At 55.7% G+C, this 24,854-nt stretch overlaps 1 protein-coding gene across 5 annotated transcripts in view; it reads left to right on the plus strand.

The window, feature by feature from the left end:
* The first annotated feature begins 7,281 nt into the window (after positions 1-7,281).
* The window catches only part of COL16A1 (collagen type XVI alpha 1 chain), a 55,083-nt gene continuing 37,510 nt past the window's right edge, over positions 7,282-24,854 (plus strand). For 3 of the 5 annotated variants that reach the window (XM_068968238.1, XM_068968239.1, XM_068968242.1), the window contains exons 1-27: positions 7,282-7,381; positions 9,527-9,633; positions 11,878-11,952; positions 12,060-12,177; positions 13,027-13,150; positions 13,464-13,730; positions 14,319-14,399; positions 14,579-14,704; positions 15,493-15,546; positions 15,848-15,874; positions 16,393-16,428; positions 17,458-17,484; positions 18,803-18,865; positions 19,137-19,178; positions 19,303-19,347; positions 19,443-19,478; positions 19,843-19,905; positions 20,469-20,513; positions 20,599-20,694; positions 20,865-20,903; positions 21,492-21,536; positions 21,664-21,699; positions 22,171-22,281; positions 22,683-22,718; positions 22,950-22,985; positions 23,061-23,171; positions 23,534-23,578. In XM_068968238.1, the coding sequence (XP_068824339.1) occupies positions 9,561-9,633; positions 11,878-11,952; positions 12,060-12,177; positions 13,027-13,150; positions 13,464-13,730; positions 14,319-14,399; positions 14,579-14,704; positions 15,493-15,546; positions 15,848-15,874; positions 16,393-16,428; positions 17,458-17,484; positions 18,803-18,865; positions 19,137-19,178; positions 19,303-19,347; positions 19,443-19,478; positions 19,843-19,905; positions 20,469-20,513; positions 20,599-20,694; positions 20,865-20,903; positions 21,492-21,536; positions 21,664-21,699; positions 22,171-22,281; positions 22,683-22,718; positions 22,950-22,985; positions 23,061-23,171; positions 23,534-23,578 (1,857 nt within the window). In that variant the 5' untranslated portion in view covers positions 7,282-7,381; positions 9,527-9,560. The remainder of the gene's footprint in view (positions 7,382-9,526; positions 9,634-11,877; positions 11,953-12,059; positions 12,178-13,026; positions 13,151-13,463; positions 13,731-14,318; positions 14,400-14,578; positions 14,705-15,492; positions 15,547-15,847; positions 15,875-16,392; positions 16,429-17,457; positions 17,485-18,802; positions 18,866-19,136; positions 19,179-19,302; positions 19,348-19,442; positions 19,479-19,842; positions 19,906-20,468; positions 20,514-20,598; positions 20,695-20,864; positions 20,904-21,491; positions 21,537-21,663; positions 21,700-22,170; positions 22,282-22,682; positions 22,719-22,949; positions 22,986-23,060; positions 23,172-23,533; positions 23,579-24,854) is intronic. The other 2 variants (XM_068968243.1, XM_068968240.1) reach the window with 2 other exon arrangements.

A 24,854-nucleotide genomic window follows, 5' to 3' on the forward strand; every position in this document is an offset into this window, starting at 1 on the left:
GTTCTATACCTGGTCTGGGATGATTCCACATGCCGTGGGGCAACTAAGCCCGTGCACCTCAACTACTGAGCCCATGCGCTGCAACTACTGAGGTCTGTGCACCCTAGCTAGAGGCTATGCTCAGCAACAAAAGAAGCCACTGCAATGAGAAGCCCGTGCACCGAAACAGAGCAGCCTCGGCTTACCGCGACTGGAGAAAGTCTGCGCGCAGCAACAAAGACCCAGCACAGCCTAAATAAATAAATAAATAAATAAAAATTTAAAAGAAAGAAACTAAGACTTAGAAAGGCCTAGCAATTGGCTAAAGGTCATACAGCAAAACAGGGCTGTGAGTTGAGTTGGCTGGTACCCAAAATGATGCTTGGGTGAAGGTATACAAGCTATCCTGCTAGGGCCTTGGGAAGCCAACTGTCACACCAGAAGGGATTACTGGGAATGGGGCAGGGCCTGGAGGAAGACTGGCAGGGGGCAGGTCTCTCTGAGGGTCTTCAGTGTTGCTTGGGCTGCAGCCTCATCCCTGCCCCACAGGCTCTGTGCTATGGGGCAAAGGACCTTGGGATGTCCCGGCAGAGGCACTGTCCCTCCCATGTGTGTTCTGAGATGTCCTCTCTGTGTCCTGCTCTGTGCAGGCCTGGGGAGGTGGCTGGTAGACAGGAGAAAAGGATGTTTAAGTCCTTCACTGAGTCCTTCACCACCCTGGGGGCTTCCAGTCTGTCTGGAGATGAGGGAGGTGCCCTTGTTGGGGACAATGATGCTGGTGAGCCTTTATAAGCATATTTGGTAGGTGCTGACACCAGGAGAGCACCTTCCCCTTCTCTCTCCCGTAATCCTTTCAGCAAACCCTAAGTGACAGATACTGTGTCTCTGTATACTGATACTGCATACAGATGCTGTATTTCTGTTTTTCCGAGGAAGAGGTGAAGTGATGCCACCAAATTACAGAGCCATGATTTGGACCCAGGAATAAGTAATCTAACACTGTGCTCTTCTGCAGGGCTTCTCACATGTGGTTCCTGGGCTCCAGCACCAGCATTGCCTGAGAAGTTATTTGAAAAGCAAACTGCTGAGTCAGAAACTGTGGGGGTGAGGGACTGACAGTCTGTGTTTAACAAGTCCTCCAAGCTCCCAACTTCTGCTCTCCTGCCTTATAGGCCCTGGGTGAGAGTGGGGCAGGGTGCAGGTGACCCATCTAAGATCATGGGCCCTGGAGTCAGACAGAGCTGAGTTCAGGCAGAACTAAGTTCAAATCTCTGCTCCACCAATTTCCAGCCCTATGACTTTGAGACTTTAATCATGAATCCTTGCTTTCCTAGCCTGTGAAGTGAAGGTGATAACAGTGCCTCACCTCCTAGAATTGTTGCTGGTTAAAGATGGAAATGGCAACCCACTCCAGTGTTCTTGCCTGGGGAATCCTGTGGACGGAGGAGCCTGGTGGGCTGCTGTCCATGGAGTCGCACAGAGTTGGACACAACGGAAGTGACTTAGCAGCAGCAAAGATCTCATTTGACAGATGAAAAAAATGGCAACTCTGGGATCTCCTTGGGGGTCCAGTGGTTAAGAATCTGCCTGGCAATGCAGAGGTTGCAGGTTCAATCCCTGGTTGGGGGACTAAGATCCCATATGCCGAGCTGCAACGACTGAGCCTTCATGCCACAGCTAGAAAGTCTGTGTGCCACAGTGAAAGATCCTGCATACCACAACTAAGACCCAACACAGCCAAATATTTTACAAAAAAGAAAAGACAAAATGGTGACTCAGAGAGGGAAAGGGACTTCCCAGACCCCTGCTGTGTGAGCTTCTTTCCAGAGAGGACTCTGCCCTGTGGGTCTGTCCCAAAGTGACCGTTTCCCATCCAGCTCCATCCTGGCTAGCTGTGTAACCTTGAGCTGATTACTCATGTTCTTTCTGCCTGTCTCCTCAGGCTTAGAGTGGGGATCATAACAGTGCCTGGGCTTCCCGCCGTTGTGGCGAGACTAAAATGAGTTTCTCCGTGCGTGGTGCCGGCCAGCAACTTGAAAAGGGCTCAATAAATGTTAGCTGCTGTTATTGAAGGCAGAGGCAGGAGCAACCCCTGTGTCTTCTAATGGCCCCCAGCCCTGGTCAGAGCATGATTAAGAGTTTAAAGGAGGTCAGAGACCGTGGGAAATCTGAGGGGCGGAATCTTCCCTTTGGAGGAGAGCATTTTGGACAGGATCATTCTGTATTGTGAGAGACCGTGTTGTGCCTTGTACGATGTTTAGCAGCGTCCTGTGGCCTCTCCCATCTAGATGTTAGGAGGTCCCCCCACCAAGCCATGATGACCCCAGATATCTCCAGATGTTACTGAATATCTCTTGGGGAGGAAAATTGCCCCTGTTGAGAATCACTGAGATTATCAGGCAGGGTGGTCTGAGGTGCTTTAACACACCAGGTGGGTTAACGCGGGATCCTATTGTTTGCCTCATGGGATGGTGGGGAGGCTGGGGTCCAGGGTCACACAGCAGGTAGAGGTGGGCCCGGACTCCAGGGCTCTTGTGCCTGTCGCCTCTCCACAGGTCCCTCAGAACAGGTGGGCAGCGCCCAGGGGACAACCAAGCTGGGGCTCAGGATGCCTGGAGTGTCCCCGCTTCCCCCATCGGGGTCTACTTCCCCGACCACTGCCACGTGCCTGGCAGTGCCCGTCAGAGTCTAGGCTCACCTTTCCAGAAGCTCCAGGGTGGCCAAACCAAGCAGGCACCTGGTGCCAGGTGCCACTGAAGCGGGCATCTAAGAATGCAGCCAGGGCTGGGGTTGTCAGTGTGGAGCTCGCCATGGCCCTGTGGGGGAGGGGGGCATCAGCGGAGTGGACTGTCAGCCCGCCTGGCGGGGCCATAAAGCTGCCACCAGAGGTGAAAGATGGGTCCCCCTGCCACTGGGATGCAGAGAGCCGTGGAGACGTGGTGACAGGGCTGATTTAGCGGGGGAGGAGGGAGGATGAGAGACAGTCAGCGATAAAGAGCCAGAAACAGAGGCAGAGAGACAGGGTGAAGAGAAGCAGAGAACAAGATGAGACAAAGACGGGAGAGAAGGACGTAAAGACGCAAAAAATGCAAGAAAACAGATCAGAGACGCACAGAGAGATGCAGTTAGAGACGCAGATCCAAAAATAGAGGGAAAGAGGAGAGTCAGAAACAGACACAAAGATGAGAGGGAGCTGCAGCGGGGGCTGGAGTCACAGAGAGGGAGGAAAGAGAGCTAGAGAATTGGATGCAGAGAAAAGAGGCCGTGAGGGAGACACGTTCAGTCAAAGGAGACAGGACGGAGACACCCAGAGACGCTCAAGGGGCTGACCTCTGCCTCTTCTCTGTGACTCATGTCCTCTGGGCATGTGTGTGTATCTCTGCCCACGTGCACATTCACGTCTGTGCTCATGTGTCACACCTCCCGTGGGAGCCATCTGTGTCTGAGAGCCCGGCAGTGCTTGGGTGCGTTCATCTGCTAATTCACCACTGGCTGCCTGTGGGGTGCAGGGCAGTGGGTATCAGTGAACAAGGCCCCTCATGGAGATGCTTGCTTATTCATAGAAAAAGTATACAAACAAATACCAGAGCTGTGCAGAGATGTGAAACGGAGTCATGTATTAGAGGACGACTCAGGGCTCCTCTATATGTGGTGGTCAGGGAAGGTCACTGAGGAGGTGACTGGTGAGGTGAGACCTGGATGTCAAAGAGCCAGCCTGGCAAAGATCAGGGGCAAATCCTTCCAGAAGGATGACTTGGTACAAAACTCCGAGGAGAAAACCAACTTGGTGAATGCAAGACTGAGAAAGGAGACTGGTGGGGCCACAGCTTCAGGGGGTGAGGTGGCTGGACAGGAAAGCAGAGGGCAGATCATGAAGGATTTGGTAAGGCCAGAGGAAAGATGTCGGGGCTCTTCTAGGTGAAATAAAAGCTGGACGATTGAAGCTGGAGAGTGATGCCAACAGATACAGATTTGGAAAGATCTCTCTGGCTGCTGGGTGGGAAGTAGGGAGTTGCGAGGCTCCTGCAGTAGTCTAGGCAAAAGAGGTGGGTGGCTTGGGTGAGACTGGGGAGAAGTGGGTAGATGCGGGCTGTGTTTTGGGTGTAGAATCAACAAGATAGTGGGATGGCAGGGAGAAAGGAAGGAGCCAAGGATGACTCCTGGGTGGTTTGCCTGAGCATCTGAATGAATTATGGTGGTGTTTACCAGCATGAGGAAGACACGGAGAGGTGGCTCTGGGGGACCAGTACAGGAGTCTGTTTCGGCTGTGTGATGTGCCTGTGTGTGTGTGCACCTGTGTGCACATCTGCTAGGGCCCAGGTGTGCACGTGTGCCTGTGTGGGTTCAGACAACCTCTTGCTTGGCCGTGTGGGGGCTCCTGGGCCTGACCTGGGACCAGGCCCTGTCTTGATTCTTCGCTTCCCCCAGCCCCAGGTGCTGCCCCTGCCAGATGGGGATTCCCCAAGGGCCAGCAGGAACAAAGGGGTGGGCAGGCCCTTGGCGCTGCTGACATCTGGGCACACAACCCCAGGCCCAGGAGGCCTGGGAGCCCCGCCTGGCAGCAGCAGGCAGGCTCCGGGGCAGCTGGTGGCGATTAGCAGCGTTGATTACCTCGTGGCGATGCCATCTGGGGTGAGGGCACTGAGCCCAGCCCCACGGGATACCCTGCTTGCTGGCATGCAGGGCTTTCTGGGGCTGAATGCATGTAAATGTGTCAGTGTCGTGGCCTGCATGTGTGTGGATGCCCGTTGGTGAGTACACATCTGAGCAGGGGTTTCCATGGGAGCCGAGTCTGTGTGGCTCCCTGTGTTTGTGTCTGCATGTGTATGTGCTGCAGGTCTGCAGGTTTCCCTGTGTGCGTATATGAAGAATGATGCCTGTGGGCACGGGTGTGTGTTTCTAACGTGTATGTTTGTGCACACACATCTGCATGTGTTTCTTTGTGCATATCCAAGTACATGAAGTACTGTATGTGTGCATTCTGAAAATGATGCACCTGTGTTTGAGTACACCCAGGGATGTATTTCTGTGGCTTCATCTGTGCTCACATGTGTGTCTCTGTGTATCTGCTTATGTGGAGGAGTATCGTGTGTATGCACGTGTCTGTGTAAACCTGTCTTCATTTGCACACGGAGTCTATACACACATGCTGTGAGAGAACATATCTAACTCTCTGCTTCTGCATGGGTGCATATATGTGTCCGGAGCAGGGAGGGGCACAGGCTCATTTCTAGACTGTGTCTGTGATAGTGTATCCAGGCATAGGGTGTGCCCCAGGCTTGGCTGTTCTTATGAGCACCCTTAAGGAGCAATGGAAAGGGATCTGGACTCCCCCTTCTCAGGTCCCTTCTGCTCTGGGTCCAGCCATCCCCTCCTGCCTAGAAGGGTCTGCGGTATGAGTGGGGGAAGGATTGGGGGTGCCCAGGGTGGCACAGTGGTTAAGAGCATGTGCAATGGGTCCAGGCTAGCTGACGTGGGCCCCTGCCCCACCACCCACTAACTATGTGACCTTGGGCAAGTTGAGTCACTCCTATGCTCCGGGTTTCTCCATCTGTAAAATGGGGTTAAGCATAGAATTCTCTTTCTGGGGCTGTTGTGAGGGTGAAAGGAGCTAGCCGATGTGAAATGCTAAGCACAGAGCCTGGCCTCTGTCTGGGTGTTGTCTATTCATTCCCAAGTGCCTGCTGCTGGGGCAGCACCCTGTGGAGACAGAGCCTGTACCTACCCACTCCTCAGGCCAAAGCTCCCAGAAAGCCCCACCCCCTCTACTTCCCGCCTGCTGAGCTCAGCACTTCCCAGGCCCTGCCACTGTCGTAGCCACATCTGGGCCGGCTCTGCACAGGGACCACAGTGGTGCGCCTCCATGGCCACGGCTGGGGTTTCCGCTGACTCAGCACCTCAGGCTCTGGAGGCGGGAAATCCCAGTCCTGCCCCCCCCTCCCCCACCTCAGGTTACATAGGGCCACAGGGCTATGGCTCTACAATGTTGCTTTTCCAGGAAGCCCCCCAGCCCCAAATCAGGGGACTCCAGTTGCTCCCCCCACGGGCATTTTTATGCTCAAGGACTTCTTGAACCTACTTCTCAATAGGTCGTTATCCTTGGGGCTCAGAAATTTGCTACCTCCCTTAGGAGGGTCACCTTGATCATCCCCCTGCCTCTGGACAGAACTAGACACTTTACCTGCTTCCTTCTCCTCGGAAGTCCAACCTTCTCCTCATCCAACCTCAATTCCCCTTGCTTCCTTGCACTCTGAGCATAAAGCAAAACCCTCTCCATTGCTGGGCTGGCCCAGCGTCACCCCCTCACCCCATCCTCCATCCTCACATCCTGCCAGCATTCACCATAATAATGATAAAACAGCGAATACTTATTGAGCTCCTCTTTTGTGCCCTTGGTAAGCACTTTTACAGACTAATTTGTTTTCTGCTCACAAAGTATATGCAGTCATTATCCCATTTTACAGATGAGAAAGTAAAGTCATCGTTAAATAGTAAGTTCACAACTCGAGGACAGGGATTTGAGCCCTTCTAACCTCGAGGAGTTAGGAGGAATAAGGGGACCCGCTGGGTTCCACTTGTCTGGAATTGAGTCCTGAGAAGAAGGGGTTAATTTAGCACCCTCCCCACCGCCTGGAGGGAGCCCCCCTCCCCCCAGTTCAGACGGTCAGAGAACAGAGTCACAGGGAATGTCAAGCTCAGAAACTGGAAAAAGCTGACCAAGGAGTCTTGGGCAGCAGCCACGTCACGGGTGCCGCGGAACTGGGGAGGAGGGTCTTTATTCCCCCTCCCCCAGCCCCACCCCCACCCCCGTTTCTGGAGGCCCAGCCGGAGAAGGGGAAGGTGATGGCAAAGGGGAGGCCTTTCAAGCTCCAGGCCTGGCTCTTAAAGGGCCGGACTCCTCCCCACCCCACCCGCCTGCAGCCAGAGCCCCCTCGCAGGGCAGCTCCGGGCACGCAGGGTCCCGCCTAGCTCGCTAGCTCACCTGGCGGGCAAATGGGAGGGGCGGGCCTGGGAGCGCAGCCAGGCCAGCAGCGGGGCCGCGCGTCCCGCCGCCTCTGCCACCGCTGGAGCCCCTTCCCGGTCCTCCCTCCCTCCTCCAGCCTGGCGGGCGGGTCCAGCTGTGTTCCATTAGCGGCCCTGGCAAGTCCCCAGCCCCCTGGAGCCGCCCCCTATTCCCCCACCCGGAGTAGCCGGCAGTCCCTGGCAGTCGCGCGCGCGGGCGCGCGAGCGGGACAGTCTTCAGCTCCCAAAGCTCGGGACCCGGGAACTTGGGGTCCCCGAAGCCGGCCAGAAGTGATCCAGGACCTTCCAGCGGGCTGAGGAACCCAGGCCCTGCTTTCTGGGGTTGGCTGCATTGGGCTGCCTGGATTACTCAGTGAGGTGGGGGCGAACCCCAGCCAAGGTAAGTGAGGGTGGAGGGGGTTGCCTCCTGGCGCTGGGCTTGCTGTGTGATCTGGGGCAAAAGGCGTTCCCTCTCGGGACTTCAGTCCCCTTCTTTCCAGCCGGATAAGCTCTACCTCCATGGCCGTTCTGACTCTGCCTGACCCCAAGTCTGTGCCTTCCTATTGGGATGGGATCGTTTCCTCGCGGAAGCATCTCTCCTATTTCTGTAGTGCCCTGCTCTGGCTGGGGCTAGGTGAGTGGAGGCCAGAGGTTAGGAGCGGGAAGGGGACAGGGAGCACATGGACGTTCACACGCCTCCACACGCACGCATACGCCTCTGCAGCTGGCAGTCCTTCCACTGACTGGCAGGAGGGGGAGGTCAGGAGAGGGTTGGAGGGATACCGGCAGAATGGGGGCTGAGTAGGGTGGGGGAAACAGTGTCAGACTTTATTATTTTGGGGCTCCCAAATCACTGCAGATGGTGATTGGAGCCAAGGAATTAAAAGACTCCTTGGAAGAAAAGTTATGACCAACCTAGATAGCATATTCAAAAGCAGAGACATTACTTTGCTGACTAAGGTCTGTCTAGTCAAGGCTATGGTTTTTCCTGTGGTCATGTATGGATGTGAGAGTTGGACTGTGAAGAAGGCTGAGCGCTGAAGAATTGATGCTTCTGAACTGTGGTGTTGGAGAAGACTCTTGAGAGTCCCTTGGACTGCAAGGAGATCCAACCAGTCCATTCTGAAGGAGATCAACCCTGGGATTTCTTTGAAAGGAATGATGCTAAAGCTGAAACTCCGGTACTTTGGCCCCCTCATGTGAAGAGTTGACTCATTGGAAAAAACTGTGATGCTGGGAGGGATTGTGGGCAGGAGGAGAAGGGGACGACAGAGGATGAGATGGCTGGATGGCATCATGGACTCGATGGATGTGAGTCTGAGTGAACTCCGGGAGATGGTGATGGACAGGGAGGCCTGGTGTGCTGTGATTCATGGGGTCGCAAAGAGTCAGACACGACTGAGCGACTGAACTGAACTGAGGGTGGGGGAACAGTTCTGCCTCAAGAAGAAGGAGATTGGGATCCTATTTCCAAATATATGGAGGCGAGGGGTCCTTCCTGCTCTCGTTCCCCATCCAGAACTGAGGGAGGGGGAAACAGAATTCCTTTACAGCTGGAGAGAATGAGGTCAGGCTTGGATAAGAACTTCCCAACAGGAGGGCCTGCAGGAAGGGTAGTCATCGCCTGCCCTTGTGCACGTGTATGCGTACAAGCTGGTGTATCTGGGTGGCCCCTGAACACATGTCTCTGTGAGCCTGCCTGTGTGTAGGTAGGCTTGTGTGCACACAGTGCACAAATATGCCTGCGTGTATATATGCCTGTATATCTGTGTGTATCATGACTGTGTGCGCACGCGCGGGCTGCCTGTCTCAGGGGACGCCGGATGATGTATGGCTCGCCTGGCTGCTTGCTGAGCCCGCATTGATTTATCTGGGCCCATCCATCAGGGTTTAATAAAACTAAAAGACGAGCATCCATCAGCAGGGGAGATTGGCAACAAGGTCCTGAGCCCCGTGACCTGCTCTCCCTCCCACTGCACCCATAAGGGAAGCTTCCTTGGCCCCTGTGATGACTCTAGGAGACTCAGCTCAGTTGTCAGCCCCTTGTGGGTGCCAAAAAGGGCCGGCTGGCTGAGCTGGGTGCAGCTAGCCAGGTACCAGATTAGCATATACCTATACAGTGCACAGGTTGATAAAATACTGAAATACTTCCAACTGTCTTGGCAGATAGCATCTGCTTCAAACTTCCGCGCTATCCCCAGTGACCTGGCTTTTTAGGACCCTCTCGATCTCTCTTCAGTCCAGCAACTGTCCACTAGCACAGCCCGATGCTGCCTGGACCTGGTTTCACTGCTCTGGCCAGCATTCTGCGCTGGCTGCTGGATGTCCGTGCCATACCGGTGGTTAAATATTTTGAATATCACCACAGCCCAAATCCTAGCCCAAGGCCTGCAGTTGGGCCTCTGAGAGGGACTGATGCCTGGCCAGACCTCCTGCCACCCCAGGACCAGCACCAGGGCCCCACGGGCTGGCTGCTGCTTGCCCACGTGAGAAATTGTTCTCTGTGAGCTCTGGAATCCACCCTCCCCCTCCCTATGGTTTTCAGGTGCTGTGGCTGCAGTCGACTTCTCTGGACCGGGATGTGGGCATCTTGGGCCCCTGGCTTGTGGCTGCTCAGTCTCTGTGTCACCTACAGCCATGGGGCAGATGCAGGTGAGATGATGTGAGGATCGGAGTGCCGTAGGCCTGCCACTGGCTCTCTGAGGTGTGGGGCCCTATGCCGGTATGTGCCCATGGACCTCAGTCAGGTGGGCATTTATAGGAGAGTCCAGAGGCTGGGCTCAGGGTGGCCTGAGCTGTTTGCACACACGAGCCAGCATGAGGCAAGCTAGAGCAGGGGTTCCCGACCTCCAGGATCTAACACCTAATGATCTGAGGTGGAGGTGATGTAACAATAATAGAAATAAAGTGCACAGTAAATGTAATCATCCTGAAACCATCCCTCTCGGACCCCAGTCCTTGGAAAAATTGTCTTCCACGACACTGGTGCCTGGTGCCGAAAAAGCTGGGAGGCCGCTGAGCTAGAGAGTGTGTGTATCTCTGTCTACATATCTGTGTGTCTCTGGGCCTCTCTGTTTTTACATCTCAGAGCTACTCTGTGCTTCTGCATATACCCCTATGTCTCTGTGTGTGAGAAGAACCCCCTTCCCCAGTGCATAAACCCAACCTGTGCCCCAAGGGCTGGTGAGGCCAGCGTGGTGGGGAGGAGCCGGCAGAAAGCTCTCCTTGCAGACAGGCCAGGACTCTCCTGTCCTTTCCATGTGGAGGATCCATTCTCCAGCCCACGTGCTCCTCCTCCTCCCTGGCAATCTTGGATAAAGGGCCTGTCTCAAGGCCCAGACGCTGGATAAGACAGAAGGGTGTAGCTTTCCAGGGCCCAAAGCCAGAGGAAGTTGACCGGGCAGCTTGCCCTGCCCTGCTGGGTGCCCTCTGGCCGTGTAGTTGAGCAGAAATAGAACTCCTAGAACCCCCCAATCCAGCCAAAAGAGGCAGAAAAACCCAGGGACAGATGTGAGAGGGTGTATGTGGCAACCTGTGGGTTGTGTGTCTACATATGTGTTTTTGCATGTTCCCACGTATGCTTTACTCTCCTCTCCCTCACTGGGTCCCCTGGGGATTGGGGCAGAAAATTTCAACATCTGTAAGGAATTTGGGCCCATTGCCAAGGGGTGAGTCACCCCTTACTGCTGCTGATACTAAAGACGGTGATAGTTTTTCTGGCCAAACCTGCAGCAGAAGGATTCCGTGAGGGGGGTTGGTCACTGAGCCTAGGGATCCCGGATTCCTTCTTCTAGCCAGGGATCCAAGGAGTCCAGTGTCCCGGCCTCTGGGAGCTATATCCATCGCCTGGTCCTAGCTACCCTATCTGCATTGATGAAAAAGCTCTCTCTTTTTAAAAATTCTAGCCTCTATCTCTTCTGTTGTAGTACCTCTCTCAAAACTTCTGTTCAATCAGCCCTAGAGAAGAGGCAGGCCCATGGCTGCTTCCCTGGTCCCTTTAAGGTTTTGGAGACCTGAATAAGCTATCCCCTTCTGCAGGCGCCTCTACCCCCTTCATATAGCCTGTCTGGAGCCCTAAAGTTCTGGTGGTTCCCTTGAGCTTGTGGTCCACTCAGGCCCTCAGTCTTTCCTCGCAGTTTCATAAGGTGGCTCTCCAGGTGAAAAGTCAGTCTGTTGACGCAGACTTGTGTCTGGCCGGCTTTGTTTTGGCTGCGGAGCGGAACCCCACCCATTGCTGAGAGCACGTGTACCGGCGGCACATGGCATCCCTGGTGGCACAGGCATCCGCAACTCACCCATGTGCAGACCCGCGTGTGCATAGATATATGACACAGTGTGCAGGGATCTGACATCTCCTTGCCCTTGAAGTGCTCCTTTGTCCCCCACTCAGGTGTGTGTCGTGGGATATGTGAGCTGTCTAGAATTTCTTTCATTCTCTAGAATGAAAGCAGCCTGGCCCCTGTCCTGGGGCTCTAGGAGATCTTGCTCAGCTATGAACTCACTTAGTAGCCTTAGGCCAGGCCTCAGTCTTCCCATCTGTGCCCTGACTCCCAGGGTGGGTAGGTAGGATTAGTTGCTAGGTCATGTCTGACTCTTGTGACCCTGGCAGGCTCCTCTGTCCATGGGATTTCCCAGGAAAGAATACTGGAGTAGGTTGCCATTTCCTTCTCCAGGGGATCTTCCTGACCTAGGGATCGAACCCGGGTCTCCTGCATTGCAGGCAGACTCTTTACCGACTGAGCCACCACCAGGGTCAGAAGGCAAAAGCTGAAAGGAGCCCTGGCTGAAGATCCAGAGTAGGGAACATGAACTGGCTCTGTCCCAGGTTCCCCAAAAGCTATGCCTCCACCTCAGCCTGAGCCCCTCCAGATGCCCTCACTGCCAATTCTTTTGCAGGGGAGCAGTGCCCACCTTCACAGCAAGAAGGACTCAAGCTGGAACACAGAAGTGACTTATCGACCAACGTGACTGGTGAGCACCCAGCTCAGCCTGTTGTCCCCCCTCCGCCATCTTCCTGGAGTGGCCTGTACCCCACTCAACTGCCCAGCTGAACTCGTCATCTGGTGTCTCCCCTAAAGGCTTCAACCTCATCCACCGACTCAGCCTCATGAAAACGTCTGCTATTAAGAAGATCCGAAATCCCAAGGGACCGCATATCCTGCGACTGGGAGCAATCTCAGTCACCCAGCCCACGCGGTAAAGGCCCCAGTGTGGCCACTGGGAATCAGTCTGAGCCACACTCCTCAGCAACTCTGGATGTGGAGCTAAGCTCAGGGGGACCGTGGGTCATTTATCTCACTCCTCGCCAGGAGTCAGCCTGGTCCCACTCCTGGGCCTGGCAGGGCAGGCAGCGAGGGGCCTGGCAGGCCTGCCCTCTGTCCTTTCCCCATCTCTGGCTAGCAGTAGGTGAGGACAGGTCTGCATCCCCGGGGCACGGTGAGGACCCCAGGATGGAGGAGGGAGCCTGAAAGAGTTGGGTGTGTTTGTGTGTGTGTGTGTGTGTGTATTCACATGGGTTGATGCGTGTCAAGTTCAAGCTCCTATAAGTTCCTGAGTGTTCTGGCCTCTGCTTACCTCTCCAGCCTCATCTTCCAGAACGTTCCTCTTTCTTTCCTGATTCTCTAGTCATGCTCAATCTCGTCATCTCTTTTCAGTATCCCTTCCCTTCCCCCAGACCTGGTCATGTTCCCCATGGCATTCTGGTTTCCTTGGAATCCTCGTGAAAGAGCAAAACAGTCATTCTGAGGATTCTTTGTTTATGGCCTTACCTCCCCCATCATCCCGTCAGACTTGCAGGCTGCCTGAGGACAGACCTCTTCTCTGTCTTTTCACCTGTTACCTGCAGCAACCAGACCACCCCTGACGCATAGTAGGCCCTCAAGAAATGTCTGTAGAATGAATGGGTGTGTATATGTATATGTGTGTCCATGGGACATTGAATGCCTATCTATGTCTCATGTAGGTCCAACAGTGCTGAGGGCCCAGAGTGGGCAGTGGATGGTCTCTTACCTGAGCCTCAGGGTTCCCTCCCTCTTCTACCCCCAGACGTGTGTTCCCTCGGGGCCTCCCCAGTGAGTTTGCCCTGGTGCTGACACTATTGATGAAGAAACACACCCACCGGAACACGTGGTATTTGTTTCAAGTGACCGATGGAGACGGGTACCCGCAGGTGAGCCTGGTGCCCTGCTCGCTCCACCCGTGTTGCTCTTGGGTATCGAGCGGTACCAGTCCAGCCCAGCTTCTGTCCCAGCTTGTGATTCTGGAGCCTCCCTGCTCCACCCCAGTGCCCACCCTTGAGGCCACCTGCAGCACACCTATCCCATTCTTTTAGAAGGTATTTCTCTGTGACCCCAGCCAGCTTTCCTCGCTTTGTGGGCTGAGTTTCCCCTCTTGTGAAATGAGCAGGAGGGCCCTTACCTTTGTCAGGCTGTGGCTCACGGGGCTCTGATTCTCTGTCCCTGCCTTTCCCCCGCTGCACACAGATTTCCCTGGAAGTCAACAGTCAAGAGCAGAGCCTGGAGTTGAGGGCCCGCGGCCAAGATGGTGACTTTGTGTCCTGCATCTTCTCAGTGCCCCAGCTCTTCGACCTGCATTGGCACAAGCTGGTGCTGAGCATGGCCGAACGAGTGGCCTCCGTGCACGTGGACTGCATGTCAGCCTCCTCCCAGCCTCTAGGGCCCTGGCGATCCATACAGCCTGTGGGCCATGTCTTTCTGGGCTTGGATGCTGAGCAGGGCAAACCTGTCTCGGTGAGTGCTAGGTCAGGCTTGGACTCTGCTCCCACTTTCTGGGAGCCTGAGTGGGCTCCCCAGAACCTGTATCTCACCAGGGCTCAGAATCCCCTTATGCTTCCCTATTGACCTCCAGGTGCAGCCTGGCATTCAAGGCCTTTCGTGACTTGGGCCCTAAAATGTCTGCAGCATCACCTTCTGCTCTGTCTGTCCATGCACCTTGGCTCTGGTTGATCCCATGCCGGCCATCCTTCTCACCTAATACTTTCACACCTCTAGCCTTTGCCTATGCTGTTACCTCCACCTGGAATGCTTGTCCTTGCATACCTACCTGCCAAATACCTACTGGTCCTCACAGCTTAGCTTGAATGGAACCTCCTCTTCCCCGCTTCCTCTGGCCAAAGCGAATGTTTCTCCCGCCTCTCCCTCTATCTTGGGTGTATGGTTTTGCTTTGTATTTTGTGACTATATTCTTGATGATCTCCCAGGCCAGACTGGAAAGCCTCTGAGGGCAAACCCTGGGATGGAGCCATCTCTGTGCCTCCTTGGGGGCCAGGACACAGAGCTGTTTGCTAAAATGAAGTGACACTTGTGTGTCCCCTGCAGTTTGACCTTCAGCAGGCACACATCTACTGTGACCTGGAGCTCGTGCTGGAGGAGGGCTGCTGTGAGATTTTACCAGGAGGGGTGAGTGGCCTGGACCCAGCCCAGCTGGGAGAGGTTGGGGCACCGCCCTGGGGCACAATGTGCTGGAGGAGAAGGGCCGGGAAGGGGATGCCTAGACATCTTAGGATGCTAAGGCATCCTAAGGGTTAAGGGGGGTCCACCTTCTGTACTGACCCCAGCCCTTCCCCCACACTTGACAGTGTCCCCCAGAGACCTCCAAGGCCCGCCGGGACACCCAGAACAATGAGCTCATCGAGATCAATCCACAGACTGAGGGCAAGGTCTACACCCGCTGCTTCTGCCTGGAGGAGCCCCAAAACAGCAAGGTGGGTAGCCAGGGTAGGCAGACATGGGCACAGGCTCGAGTGGTCCTGTCCCTCCCCCGATCTGACTAAAGCCTGCCCCCAGGGTCAGTTGGTCACATGCGCCGGGGCAGGGAGGTCACTGGAAGGCCTGCCTATTTGCTTCCTACCCCTACTGGATTCCAAGAGGCAGAGAGATAGCCCACTGTATGACCCTGTGCCTGCCTGCTTGCTGGCATTGAGAACTGTGCCTATCGAACTCTGACACTAACCAGAACTTCACTGGTACCATCCCAGACCCTGGTGAGGGAAGGATCAGGCTGGCACGCAAAGGCATTTTCTCCAGGACACAGATACCTAGGATCAGAGGCCAGGCGCCACACTGCTTGTCTTGGGGCTCACTCATTCTTCTGGGCTCAACCTGGGCCAATGCCAGACTGGTTCCATGCCCAGCACCATGGCCAGCTGCCCTGCCTGCTCCCAGATTCTTTAGGGGGTGGCAGGGAAACCCAGTTCCTCTTGTAGCCCCACCCCTGGCCCTGCAGCCTCCCTGCCCACCAGGCATCTTGCCCAGCCTTTGGCTCCAGGAACACAGGATCCCATTGATTCATGGTCTTGTTTTCTCCGACATCACGTGGGTGGGGGGAAAGAAGGGGGGTGGACTGTGGGGGTGCCAGGGGTCTGAGCAGGCTCTCGATACCCTGGGAGCTGCCAGATATCAGGCTGAGGGGGTCCCTGGGGTCCATGCCCCTGCCTAGGGGTCCCCAGAACTGTCTCCTTCTCAAGACTTGGCCCTTATTCTTTCTGCTCAGGTGGATGCCCAGCTGTCGGGAAGAATCAGCCAGAAGCCAGAAAGAGGAGCAAAGGTAGAGACAGGCAGTGGGCGGAGGAGCCTACAGCATCCTCAGTCTGCCCTCCGCGTCCTCTGTAAACCCCTTGAGTAAGAGATTCTCTCCGCCCACGCTCGTCCCACCTGCCCCCACTCTTGGACAGAGCTTAGGGTTTGAAGATGCCCGCTCTGAGAAGGAAAGATGAAGGGGGACAGGCAGAAAAGTACCTGGCTCTCTGTAGGGCCCCTGCTCCTGGTGGTTCTTGGGTAGGGGTCTTGGAAGCCGCACTTTGTCCCCTCCATTCCCCGCCCGTTCTCATGCCCCCTCCTCTTCCCAGGCCCACCAGGAGACAGCAGCCGATGAGGTAAGCCTCCCATCTAGACTGGAGAAAAGAGCTTGGTTGGAAGGGTGCCAGCCTGAGCCCTTTGGACAAGGCTTTGAGGCCCTGGAGGCTGGGCCTGGGGTGGGATGACCACACAGCTCCCGGCATTTTGTCTGCCTGCTGCTTCTCCTTAGGAGGTGGCTGTTTAGCCCTGGACACTCCTGTTGAGTGGGCAGCAAATGGCCATGTGCGTCTTGGAGAGAGCCCAGGCCTTGCCCATGGGACCCCTGATTTGGGGGTCTCACTCTGCTCCAGTATGCTGTGTGATCCAGGGCCCACTGTTGTCCCTCTCTGGGCTTCAGTTTCCTCATCTGAGAACTGGCTTGGCTCTGGGCTGGTGGGAGTTGGGGGACATGGCCTATTTGAAGGGATTTCGATCTTATGCTCCTCAACTCCACCCAGACACCTGTGTACTTGGTGTGTGTGTGGGGGCCAGTGGGGTGCAGGAGGCTGGCCCTAGGCTCTCAGACCTGGCCTCCAGGTCCATTCTTCCCTTTCAGTGCCCACCCTGTGTCCATGGTGCCCGGGAGAGCAACGTGAGTGGAGAGAGTGTGCTGGGTGGGGCGGGAGGAGGCCGGGAGTGGGCACTGCCTAGAGGTTGGCTTGGCAGCGTCTTGGTTCAGGACAAGGGGGTCTTTGTGCACTTTTGCACTCTCTGCCCACCCATCCCCCAGAGCTGGGCCTGACCCTCACCCCCAGCCCCACCAGGCCAGGGCCTCATGGACGGAAGCCTCATGCTCTGCGATCCCGGCAACGCACTGGGCTCCAGGGTGGAAGGGGGATGGGGTGGCAGCCTGCAGGGTCAGGGCCTCAGTACTGATCCCAGCACTCCCCACAGGGACTCACGCCTGCTTTGCTTGGAAGGCTTCCCATGTCATTCTAGAGACAGAGAAGGGGAAGGGCTGGCTCAGGGTGACACAGCCCAGCATGGCCCCCTAAGCCACATGTTGACTCGGGGCCTCCCCTCTAATGCCTCTCCAGGTGGTCCTGGCCCATTCTCCCTCTGGGGGGCCAAAAGAACAAGGGAAAGGGGCTCACTTGTGAGCCCAGCTGGTACCCAACTGTGCCTCTTCCGTGGGCAGTATGAGTCACCGCTTTCCCACAGCCTGACATTCTGAGTTGACATTCTGCATTGATCCACAAAGGACACAACCCTCTCTCCCCTCAGCTCTAAGCCCCTGGCCTTTCGGGATTTCAGGAAGTACCCCTCTGCTGCCCGCCCCTTTTTTCATCCTGTCCCCCACCAAATCCAGTAAGGCTGATCATCCCCAGATATGCGGGGGTTACCATGGCAACTGAGCAGCCATGTTATCCTAGCAACTAGGGGGTGGAGCTAGCCAAAGCCGAGCAGGTTAGAGAAGATAGGTCAAACCCCTCTAAGTTTGACAGCTTTAGTATATAAAATCAGTATGCTGGTTGGCCTGGGAGGCAGAGCAGGGGCTGGGATACAGGATGTTGGTTCAGCCACTCCTGTGTGACCCTGACTAAACTGCTTGCCCTCTCTGGGCCCCTGGTTTCTCCTTCCTCCCTAAGATGATTATGTCCTCTCTCCTCTGTCCTTTCAGGTCACAATTGGTCCCTCTGGCCCCCAGGTGAGTCCCAGATGGAGAACAGGACACCCCTGCCCTCTTCAGTGGTGCTAGCCCATCTCATGGCATGTGGCCTCCTGGTTGTGTGTTTATATCAGGGCTACCCAAGCCCACCTGGGCTTCCCAGGTGGCGCTAGTGGTAAAGGACCCACCTGCCAGCGCAGGAGATGGAAGAGATGCATGTTGGGCCGATCCCCTGGAGGGAGGCATGGCAACCCACTCCAGCGTTCTTGCCTGGAGAATCCCATGGGCAGAGGAGCCTGGTGAGCTACAGCCCTACAGGCTACAGCTCCCTACCTCTAGGTCTCACAGAGTTGGACATGACTGAAGTGATTTAGCGTGCATGCATGCACCCAAGTCTGCATAAGGGTGGGGCTGATTAGATGTATGTTTGCGTGTGTGTGTGTTTGTTAGAGAGAGTAGAGAGTGTGTGAATCTAAAGATGTAAAGAACTGCGCGCATCTAAGGGTCTATTGTGCGTCAGGCCCTGGGCTACCATTGGCAGTATGACCTTCTTAAACTGCCTCAGGCATAGGTACTGTCATTTTATTTCAGGGCCAGCTATGCCCACATGTGTGACTGGTGTGATTTTGTGTGTGTGTGACTGTGCATTTCTGAACACGTGTTTGCATGTGCAGGGGGTGAACCTGTATACCTGTGGGCCTGACAAGACCATAGAACTGTGTGATGGGCTAGGCAGCATGTGCAAATGTGAGATTGCACTCTTGGGTGTGCCCATGAATAAATAATGTTATTCTTGGGGCCACCTCCGTGTGTGTGCTAAGTGGCACTGAGCAGTTTACCTGCAGGGTTACATTTCTTCTACATTATAGCCCCTTAGCCCCTTGAGGTAAGTGCGGACATGAATCCCATTTTCTTGATGAAGAAACTGAGGTTCAAACAAGTCGCATGACTTGCCCTAAGTCATGTACTTATAAGGTGTGGAGGTAGGATTTGAACTTGGGCAGCCTGACACTCATCGTTATGGGTGTCTGCCATTCCACATGTGTGTGTCCAAGCACGTGTGTCCCTAAGCCCCTGGGTGTGAGCTAGCATGCTTGGAAAGGGGTGTGGGGAAGAGATGCTTTCTGCGTGAGACTATAGGTCTACCAAATATAGCCTTTTGGGGTGGGAGGGACAGGCGGATGGATGCGTATGGGATCCATATGCTGTGTGCGTGGTGGTGGGGGTTGGGGTAGGGCTGTGCTCATTTACACACCCATGTGTGGTGGATGCATGGAAAAGATCAGACTGAGGAGAGCTTCTTCAAGGCTCTCATGTGCTTCTCTGGTCCCAGCCCTTGTCTTGGTCTCATCCACAGGGAGGGAAAGGTGAGCGGGGCCTGCCTGGTCCATCAGGACCCAAGGGAGAGAAGGGAGCCCGGGTAAGTGCTCCCTCCATGCCCACAGCAGGATCTTCCCAGTGTGCCCTGGGGTTGGTCTGGAATGTGAGCCATCATCATCCCATCATCTTAGCTGGAAATCTGCAGCCTGGTCTAAACAGAGGAGGAGGGCCAGGGTCTCTCAAGGGGTTAGTGTGTAGAAACCTCTATTTTCTAGGGGCACCTGGGATGATGGGATTCCTGGGCCCTTCCTTCTCAAAATAGGTCTAGGGCAGCTCCCCTAGGAAGCTGATTCCTTGCTCCCCACTTCTAGGGCAGTGACTGTGTTAGACTCTCCCCGGATGCCCCGCTTCAGGTAAGACCTGGAGGAGAGGCCTGCTTTAGGGCCAATATGTGGTGACTCCTGGGGAAGGGGGCTGTGCCCTCCAAGCCCTGGGGGTGACCCTGGGCCCCTCTCAACACCTTATCTCCCTGCTCAGTGTGCAGAAGGCCTGAAGGGAGAGAAGGGGGAGTTGGGAGCCTTGGTGAGTATGCGACCAGGGCCAGGGCAGGGCAGTGGGGTCGTGCCAGTCTCCCCATCCTTTCCTCACCTCTCTTGTGTGTCCCCTTCTCATCTCAGGGACCCTCAGGACTCCCCGGCTCCACAGGCCAGAAGGTAATGGGCCTGGATTCTGAGGGGATGGGTACTGGGGAGGTCTGCGAACCCTACAGACAGGAAGAGGGAGGCGACCAAAGTCATCCTAGAGGATGATGTCATTGGGCCCAGAGTGGGTGGCACCCCCCCAACACCCCCAGTCATCCTGCCTTGTCCACATTCCCACCAAAACCGGGAGGAAAAAGCCACAGACTCCCTGAGTGAGTGGCCTGGCTGGTTGGGCAGTTCTTTCTGTTGTCTACCCTCCTGTGAAGCCATTTAATCTCTGGGGAGGCTGAGACTGGCTCTCGGGAGCAGATGAAGCTGTCCTGATTCTTCCAGCCCCTTCTCTCAGCCCCCGTCACTCTGCCTCTTCCTCCTTCAGGGCCAGAAAGGCGAGAAGGGAGACGGAGGCGTGAAGGGCTCGCCGGGAAAGCCAGGCCGAGATGTACGGTGCTGGGACCCTTCCCCCCACAACCCCCTCGTCTCTTAGCACGTGGTCTTGAAGTGCCGGACTGTAACCTTTGGAATCCAACCCACTGCCCTTGTTCAGACAGAATGGAGACACAGGGAGGGGAGGGCTGTGCCCCAGGAGGGGGCAGAAAAGGGCCTGACTGACTCCCAGCTTCCCAGGTGACGCTAAGGGTAAAGAACCCGCCTGTCAATGCAAGAGATGTAAGAGATGAGGGTTCGATCCCTGGGTGGGGAAGATTCCCTGGAGGAGGGCGTGGCAACCCACTGCAGTATTCTTACCTGGAGAATCTCATGGTGGGCTGCAGTCCATGGGTCGCAAAGTCAGACACACCTGAAGTGACTCAGCGCAACGTGACTCCCAGTCCAGGAGCCCGTGACCTCTAGGCCCTGAGCTGACAGCTCATGGCCTTGGGCACTGGCTGGAGTCTGGCTTTGGGACAGGGCAGTGAGGGTGGGCATTTCCACATCCCAGTGGGGCTGCTGTCCTGGGAGGCGCCAGGCCTCAGCCATTCTCACAGCCTCCCCCCTCACCCACAGGGCCGGCCAGGAGAGATCTGTGTCATAGGGCCCAAAGGGCAGAAGGTGAGCTGCGGCCCTCTGACGGGGAGGAGCGGGTGGGGGGCGCAGAGGCGGTGGTTCTCTCACACCCACCTTATGTCTGTGCTAGGGAGACCCTGGCTTTGTTGGGCCTGAGGGGCTGGCAGGAGAGCCTGGGCCCCCAGGCCTCCCTGGGCCCCCTGGCATAGGACTTCCGGGGACCCCGGTGAGTACCCCATGCTCTTCCTGCCGTTTTCCCCTCAGAGACCCTTCTCCCTCCCGGCTGGGGTGGGGAGGTGGGGCTGGGTCCCAGGGAGCCAGGCTGGGGGAAAGGACCAGTGTGGACCTCACTGTAATGGGAGGCCCCTGGCTGACCCACCCTGTTTCTGCCCTCAGGGGGACCCAGGTGGCCCTCCAGGCCCCAAAGGAGACAAGGTAAGCACGGACAAGAGTGGGGGCCCATGTGGGAACCCCCTGCTTGGTGAAAGGAGAGAGGAAATTGGGGCCGGGGTGGCCGGGGCAGCAGGAGGCAGGCAGCGGGCAGGTTGGGGAAGGGGCTAGGGGGCTGGGCTCCTCAGTGGGCAGTGTCCCCATGCCAGTGCTTGCTGATGTGAAGGCCTTGGCCTGGGTTCACAGGCCTAAGTCTGGTTAATGACCACAGTGGTCCAACTGGAGGACCCAAGCTCATGTGAGGGCCTTGTGCCTCGAAGAGCAGAAGCCCTGGAAATGTCTGTCTGCTGTGGTTCCTCTGGGCTCACCCAGGTCACCTCCCAACCTGCTGCCCTGGGGCAGGGACACACAGAGGCCTCGTGATCCCCCTTCCTGTGCAAGCAGAAGGACTCGGGTTAGACACAGAGAAGGACAGGCAACAGGAAGGGAGTGTTTGTTGACAAAACGGACCAAGAGGAGACAAGAGATTTGGCAAGATTGTCCTGCCATCCAGAGGGGACTGGAGGGTTGACGGGGTGGATGGGCTGAGGCCACAGCCAGCACCCTTCTCCTTAACCCTTCTTCTGACCGCAGGGCAGCTCCGGGGTGCCTGGAAAGGAAGGTCCTGGCGGGAAACCTGTGAGTGGCCCAGTGGGAGCACAGCTGCCCACCATGCCCAGACCTCCTCTACCAAGGCCCCCAGAGGGAGGGGGTTCTGTCCTCCAGCCCTCTCAGCCATGGCTAACACCTGCTGCTTCTCCAACAGGGCAAACCAGGGGTGCCTGGGCTGAAGGGAGAGAAGGTGAGTCCCAGGCCTGGTTGCGCTGGGGTCAGGTGGGAGGTCAAGCCTATCTCTGAAGGTGACAGTGAGCATCAAGGGTGCTGAACCTGAGACCTTCCTTGGGGGACCCCCACCCCTCCTTTGCTCCAATAGCATGCCTTTGACTACTAAATAAAGGGCCTGGCTTTGGAGTTACATAGCCAAGTTCAAATCCCACCTTTGCCACATACATGAATGTGACAAGTCAGTTAGCTTCTCTTTTTTGCCCAAGTTTCCACACCCCTAAATGGGACACAATGATTTCTTATGGCTTGTTGTGAGGAGGTAGTTTTTGATGTCCAGGAATTGTACTCTGAGTGAATGAGTCAGGTGAACAGAAAGCACCCTCTGCCCCCCTAGTGTTCCTGCTGCCCACTTTGCCCTGGCTCACCCCTTGTCTTCCCCAGGGTTTCAGCCCCACCCTATCCGCTCATGGTCTTTCCCTTCTGCTAGGGTGACCCCTGTGAAGTGTGCCCAACACTGCCTGAAGGGTTCCAGAACTTTGTGGGGCTCCCTGGAAAGCCAGGACCCAAGGGAGAACCAGGTGATCCTGCACCAGCCAGGGTGAGTGCCTAGGGTGGTCTACAGGACTCCATCAAAAAGCCTGGGGGCATAATCATGGAGAGGAGTTGGGCAGAGGGGCTGGAAACTTCCCATGGCCATAGAGACCTCGTGAGCAGAGAGTCTAGGATCTTAGTTGCATGGGGGTAGGGACTGAACCATAGAGTTTAGGGCTGGGCTAGAAGGCTGCCCCAGGTCTCCTTAGCAACCAGAGGGTTCTTTAAGCCAAGGCTTAAGATGCCTTTTGGGCATGCTGGGGTGGAGCCAACCCTTACAGTGAGTGAGGCTGTGCCCTCCTCCTGGGATTGGATGCTGGTTGAGGGTGGAAGAAATGAGTGGGCAGGTGTGGTTAGGGTCCTGGCTTGGACTGTGTGCTCCACTCCCTCACAGATGCTTTTTTTCAGGAGGGTCTGGGAGCTGTTGGACAAAAAGGTGATCGGGTATGTACAGGCAGTTTCCAGTGGGGTAGGTTAGCCTGGCCTTCCTTCCTCTCTGTCTGTCACATGGGTTGATGAGCCCCAACTCTGGGATGCTGACCTTGAACCCCCTGGGACTCCTGGCTGTTTGAAGGGTTTGTGGTATGTGACATTGCTGTCCTCATAGATGGCTGGGAAATTTGGGGTGCCCCAACATACCCAATCTTTCAGCCCATAAACCTCTTCTCCCTGCAGGGAGACCCTGGCATCCAAGGCCTCAAAGGAGAGAAGGTGAGGGACCCCGTCCTCTGGCTGCCCCCCTCTGATCACTGCGAGCCTTTCTAATCCCTTCTCTTCCTTCCCCAGGGGGAGTCCTGCTCGTCCTGCAGCTTTGCCGTAGCGGCCCAGCATCTCCAGCCTTCTGCAGGGGCCAAAGGAGACATGGGACCTCCTGGCCTCGGTTTGCCAGGGCTTCCGGTAAGTCACTGCTTCTCCCAGCCAGGCCAAGGCAGCCCATCTTTGCCACACTGGGAGCCTCCCTGGCTCCTTAGGCCTAGTGTCCCAAGCAAGGCAGAGGCCAGGAGGGAGGCCCTGAGGTAGGGGCCCCAGGCCTGTAGCCCAGTGTCTCCCTTCACCCCTGCATCTCCCCAGGACTCCCTCTTAGAACCTCTGAGTGCCAATCTGTGTAACAGCTGTAGTTGTCCAAACACTGTGGGGTTGTGGGATTTGTAGTTCTGGGCTGGCCTTTCTCTTTCTGGGTGGACACTGGGACTCTTGGAATCTTGGAGGGATTGGGAGTGGGGGGCATGCAGTGACTGTGACTTGATTGTTTTTTTCAGGGGAAAGCTGGGGCCCCAGGGCCAACAGGGCTGAAAGGAGAGAAGGTGAGATCTGGTCAGATATCAGGAAAACTGGGATCTTCTTGACAAGGAGGCAGGGGAGGGGGCCCCTGGGTGGGGCATAGGGACAACATGGACAAGAGACCAAACTGTAAATGCACAGAGAAATAAATTCATCAATGTTTTGCAGACTGGAGTCAAAGAATTTATTTCTGAGAGCCCACATGCTCTCCAAGAGAGTTCTTTTAGTATTGTATTTTTAATTTATTGATGATCCAAAACAATTGAGTACCTTCATAAAATAACAATAACAGCCCTTCCTTACCACTTACTTTGTGCCAAGTAGCATTCCAAAGGCTTATAGATGTATTGACTTGTTTCCTTCTCCCAAAACCTCATGGAGTAGGTACTCCATTCTTTCCATTTTGTGGATGAGGAAACAGAGGTCCAAAAAAGACCAAGTAAATTTGCCCAAAGTCACATGGGTGTTCGGGTGCAGACCTGGGATTTGAGCACAGGGAACCTGGCTCCAGCGCCTATAGTCTTGCTACTCGGCTGGGTCGCTCAGTTTCAGTGCCCTGTGAATGTATGTATTTGTGGTTGTGTTGGAGACAAATGACACCATTGAACTGGTAAAGCAGCTACTCCAGTGAGGGGTTTGCTGAGTGCACGGGGGTTCAAGTGTGAGAAACCCTGGAATATACGTTCAGACTCCGCTCTGCCAGGCAGATCATTTGTCAGATTTCTCAAATGGAGCTTTGCACCCTCCCCCTCACCTGTTTCTTCTTCCAGCCCTCCTGATCGCCATAAATGGCATATACCCAGTTCTTCAAGCCTCCTCAAACCCCAAACCCGTCTCCACCTCATCTCCTCCATCTGACAGGTCCCTCCCAATCCTCCCTCTCCCCCTGCTTGGCTCACCTCCACGGCTGCACATCGTCTTGATCCCACCAGCCTCTTACTTGGGTGGAGGTGGCAGCCCTTTAGCTCGCCTGCCTGCAGCCACTGCAGCTCTTCAACGTGTTCACCCAGTAGCTATTGTGGCTTTGTTAAAACAAACACACGCTCAAGTTACACTGTTTCCCTGCTGAAAATCCTTCTGGGACTGGACATTGTCTCAGAGGCTGGTTGTGCCTAGCAAGACCCCGGACGCCCAGCCCTGCCCACCTTTGCAGCTCCATCTGGTTCTTCTCTCCCCATTTCCTGTGCTTTAGCTATGCCGCCTCCTTCCTTTCTGGAATATGTCAAGAATGTTCCCACCTCTTAGATTTTTGTCCTTGTGGCTCCCACTGTCTGGAACGTTTTCCCCCTCTTGCTCCCC

Source organism: Capricornis sumatraensis, chromosome 3, assembly GCF_032405125.1.
Source record: "Capricornis sumatraensis isolate serow.1 chromosome 3, serow.2, whole genome shotgun sequence".
Classification (NCBI taxonomy): domain Eukaryota; kingdom Metazoa; phylum Chordata; class Mammalia; order Artiodactyla; family Bovidae; genus Capricornis; species Capricornis sumatraensis.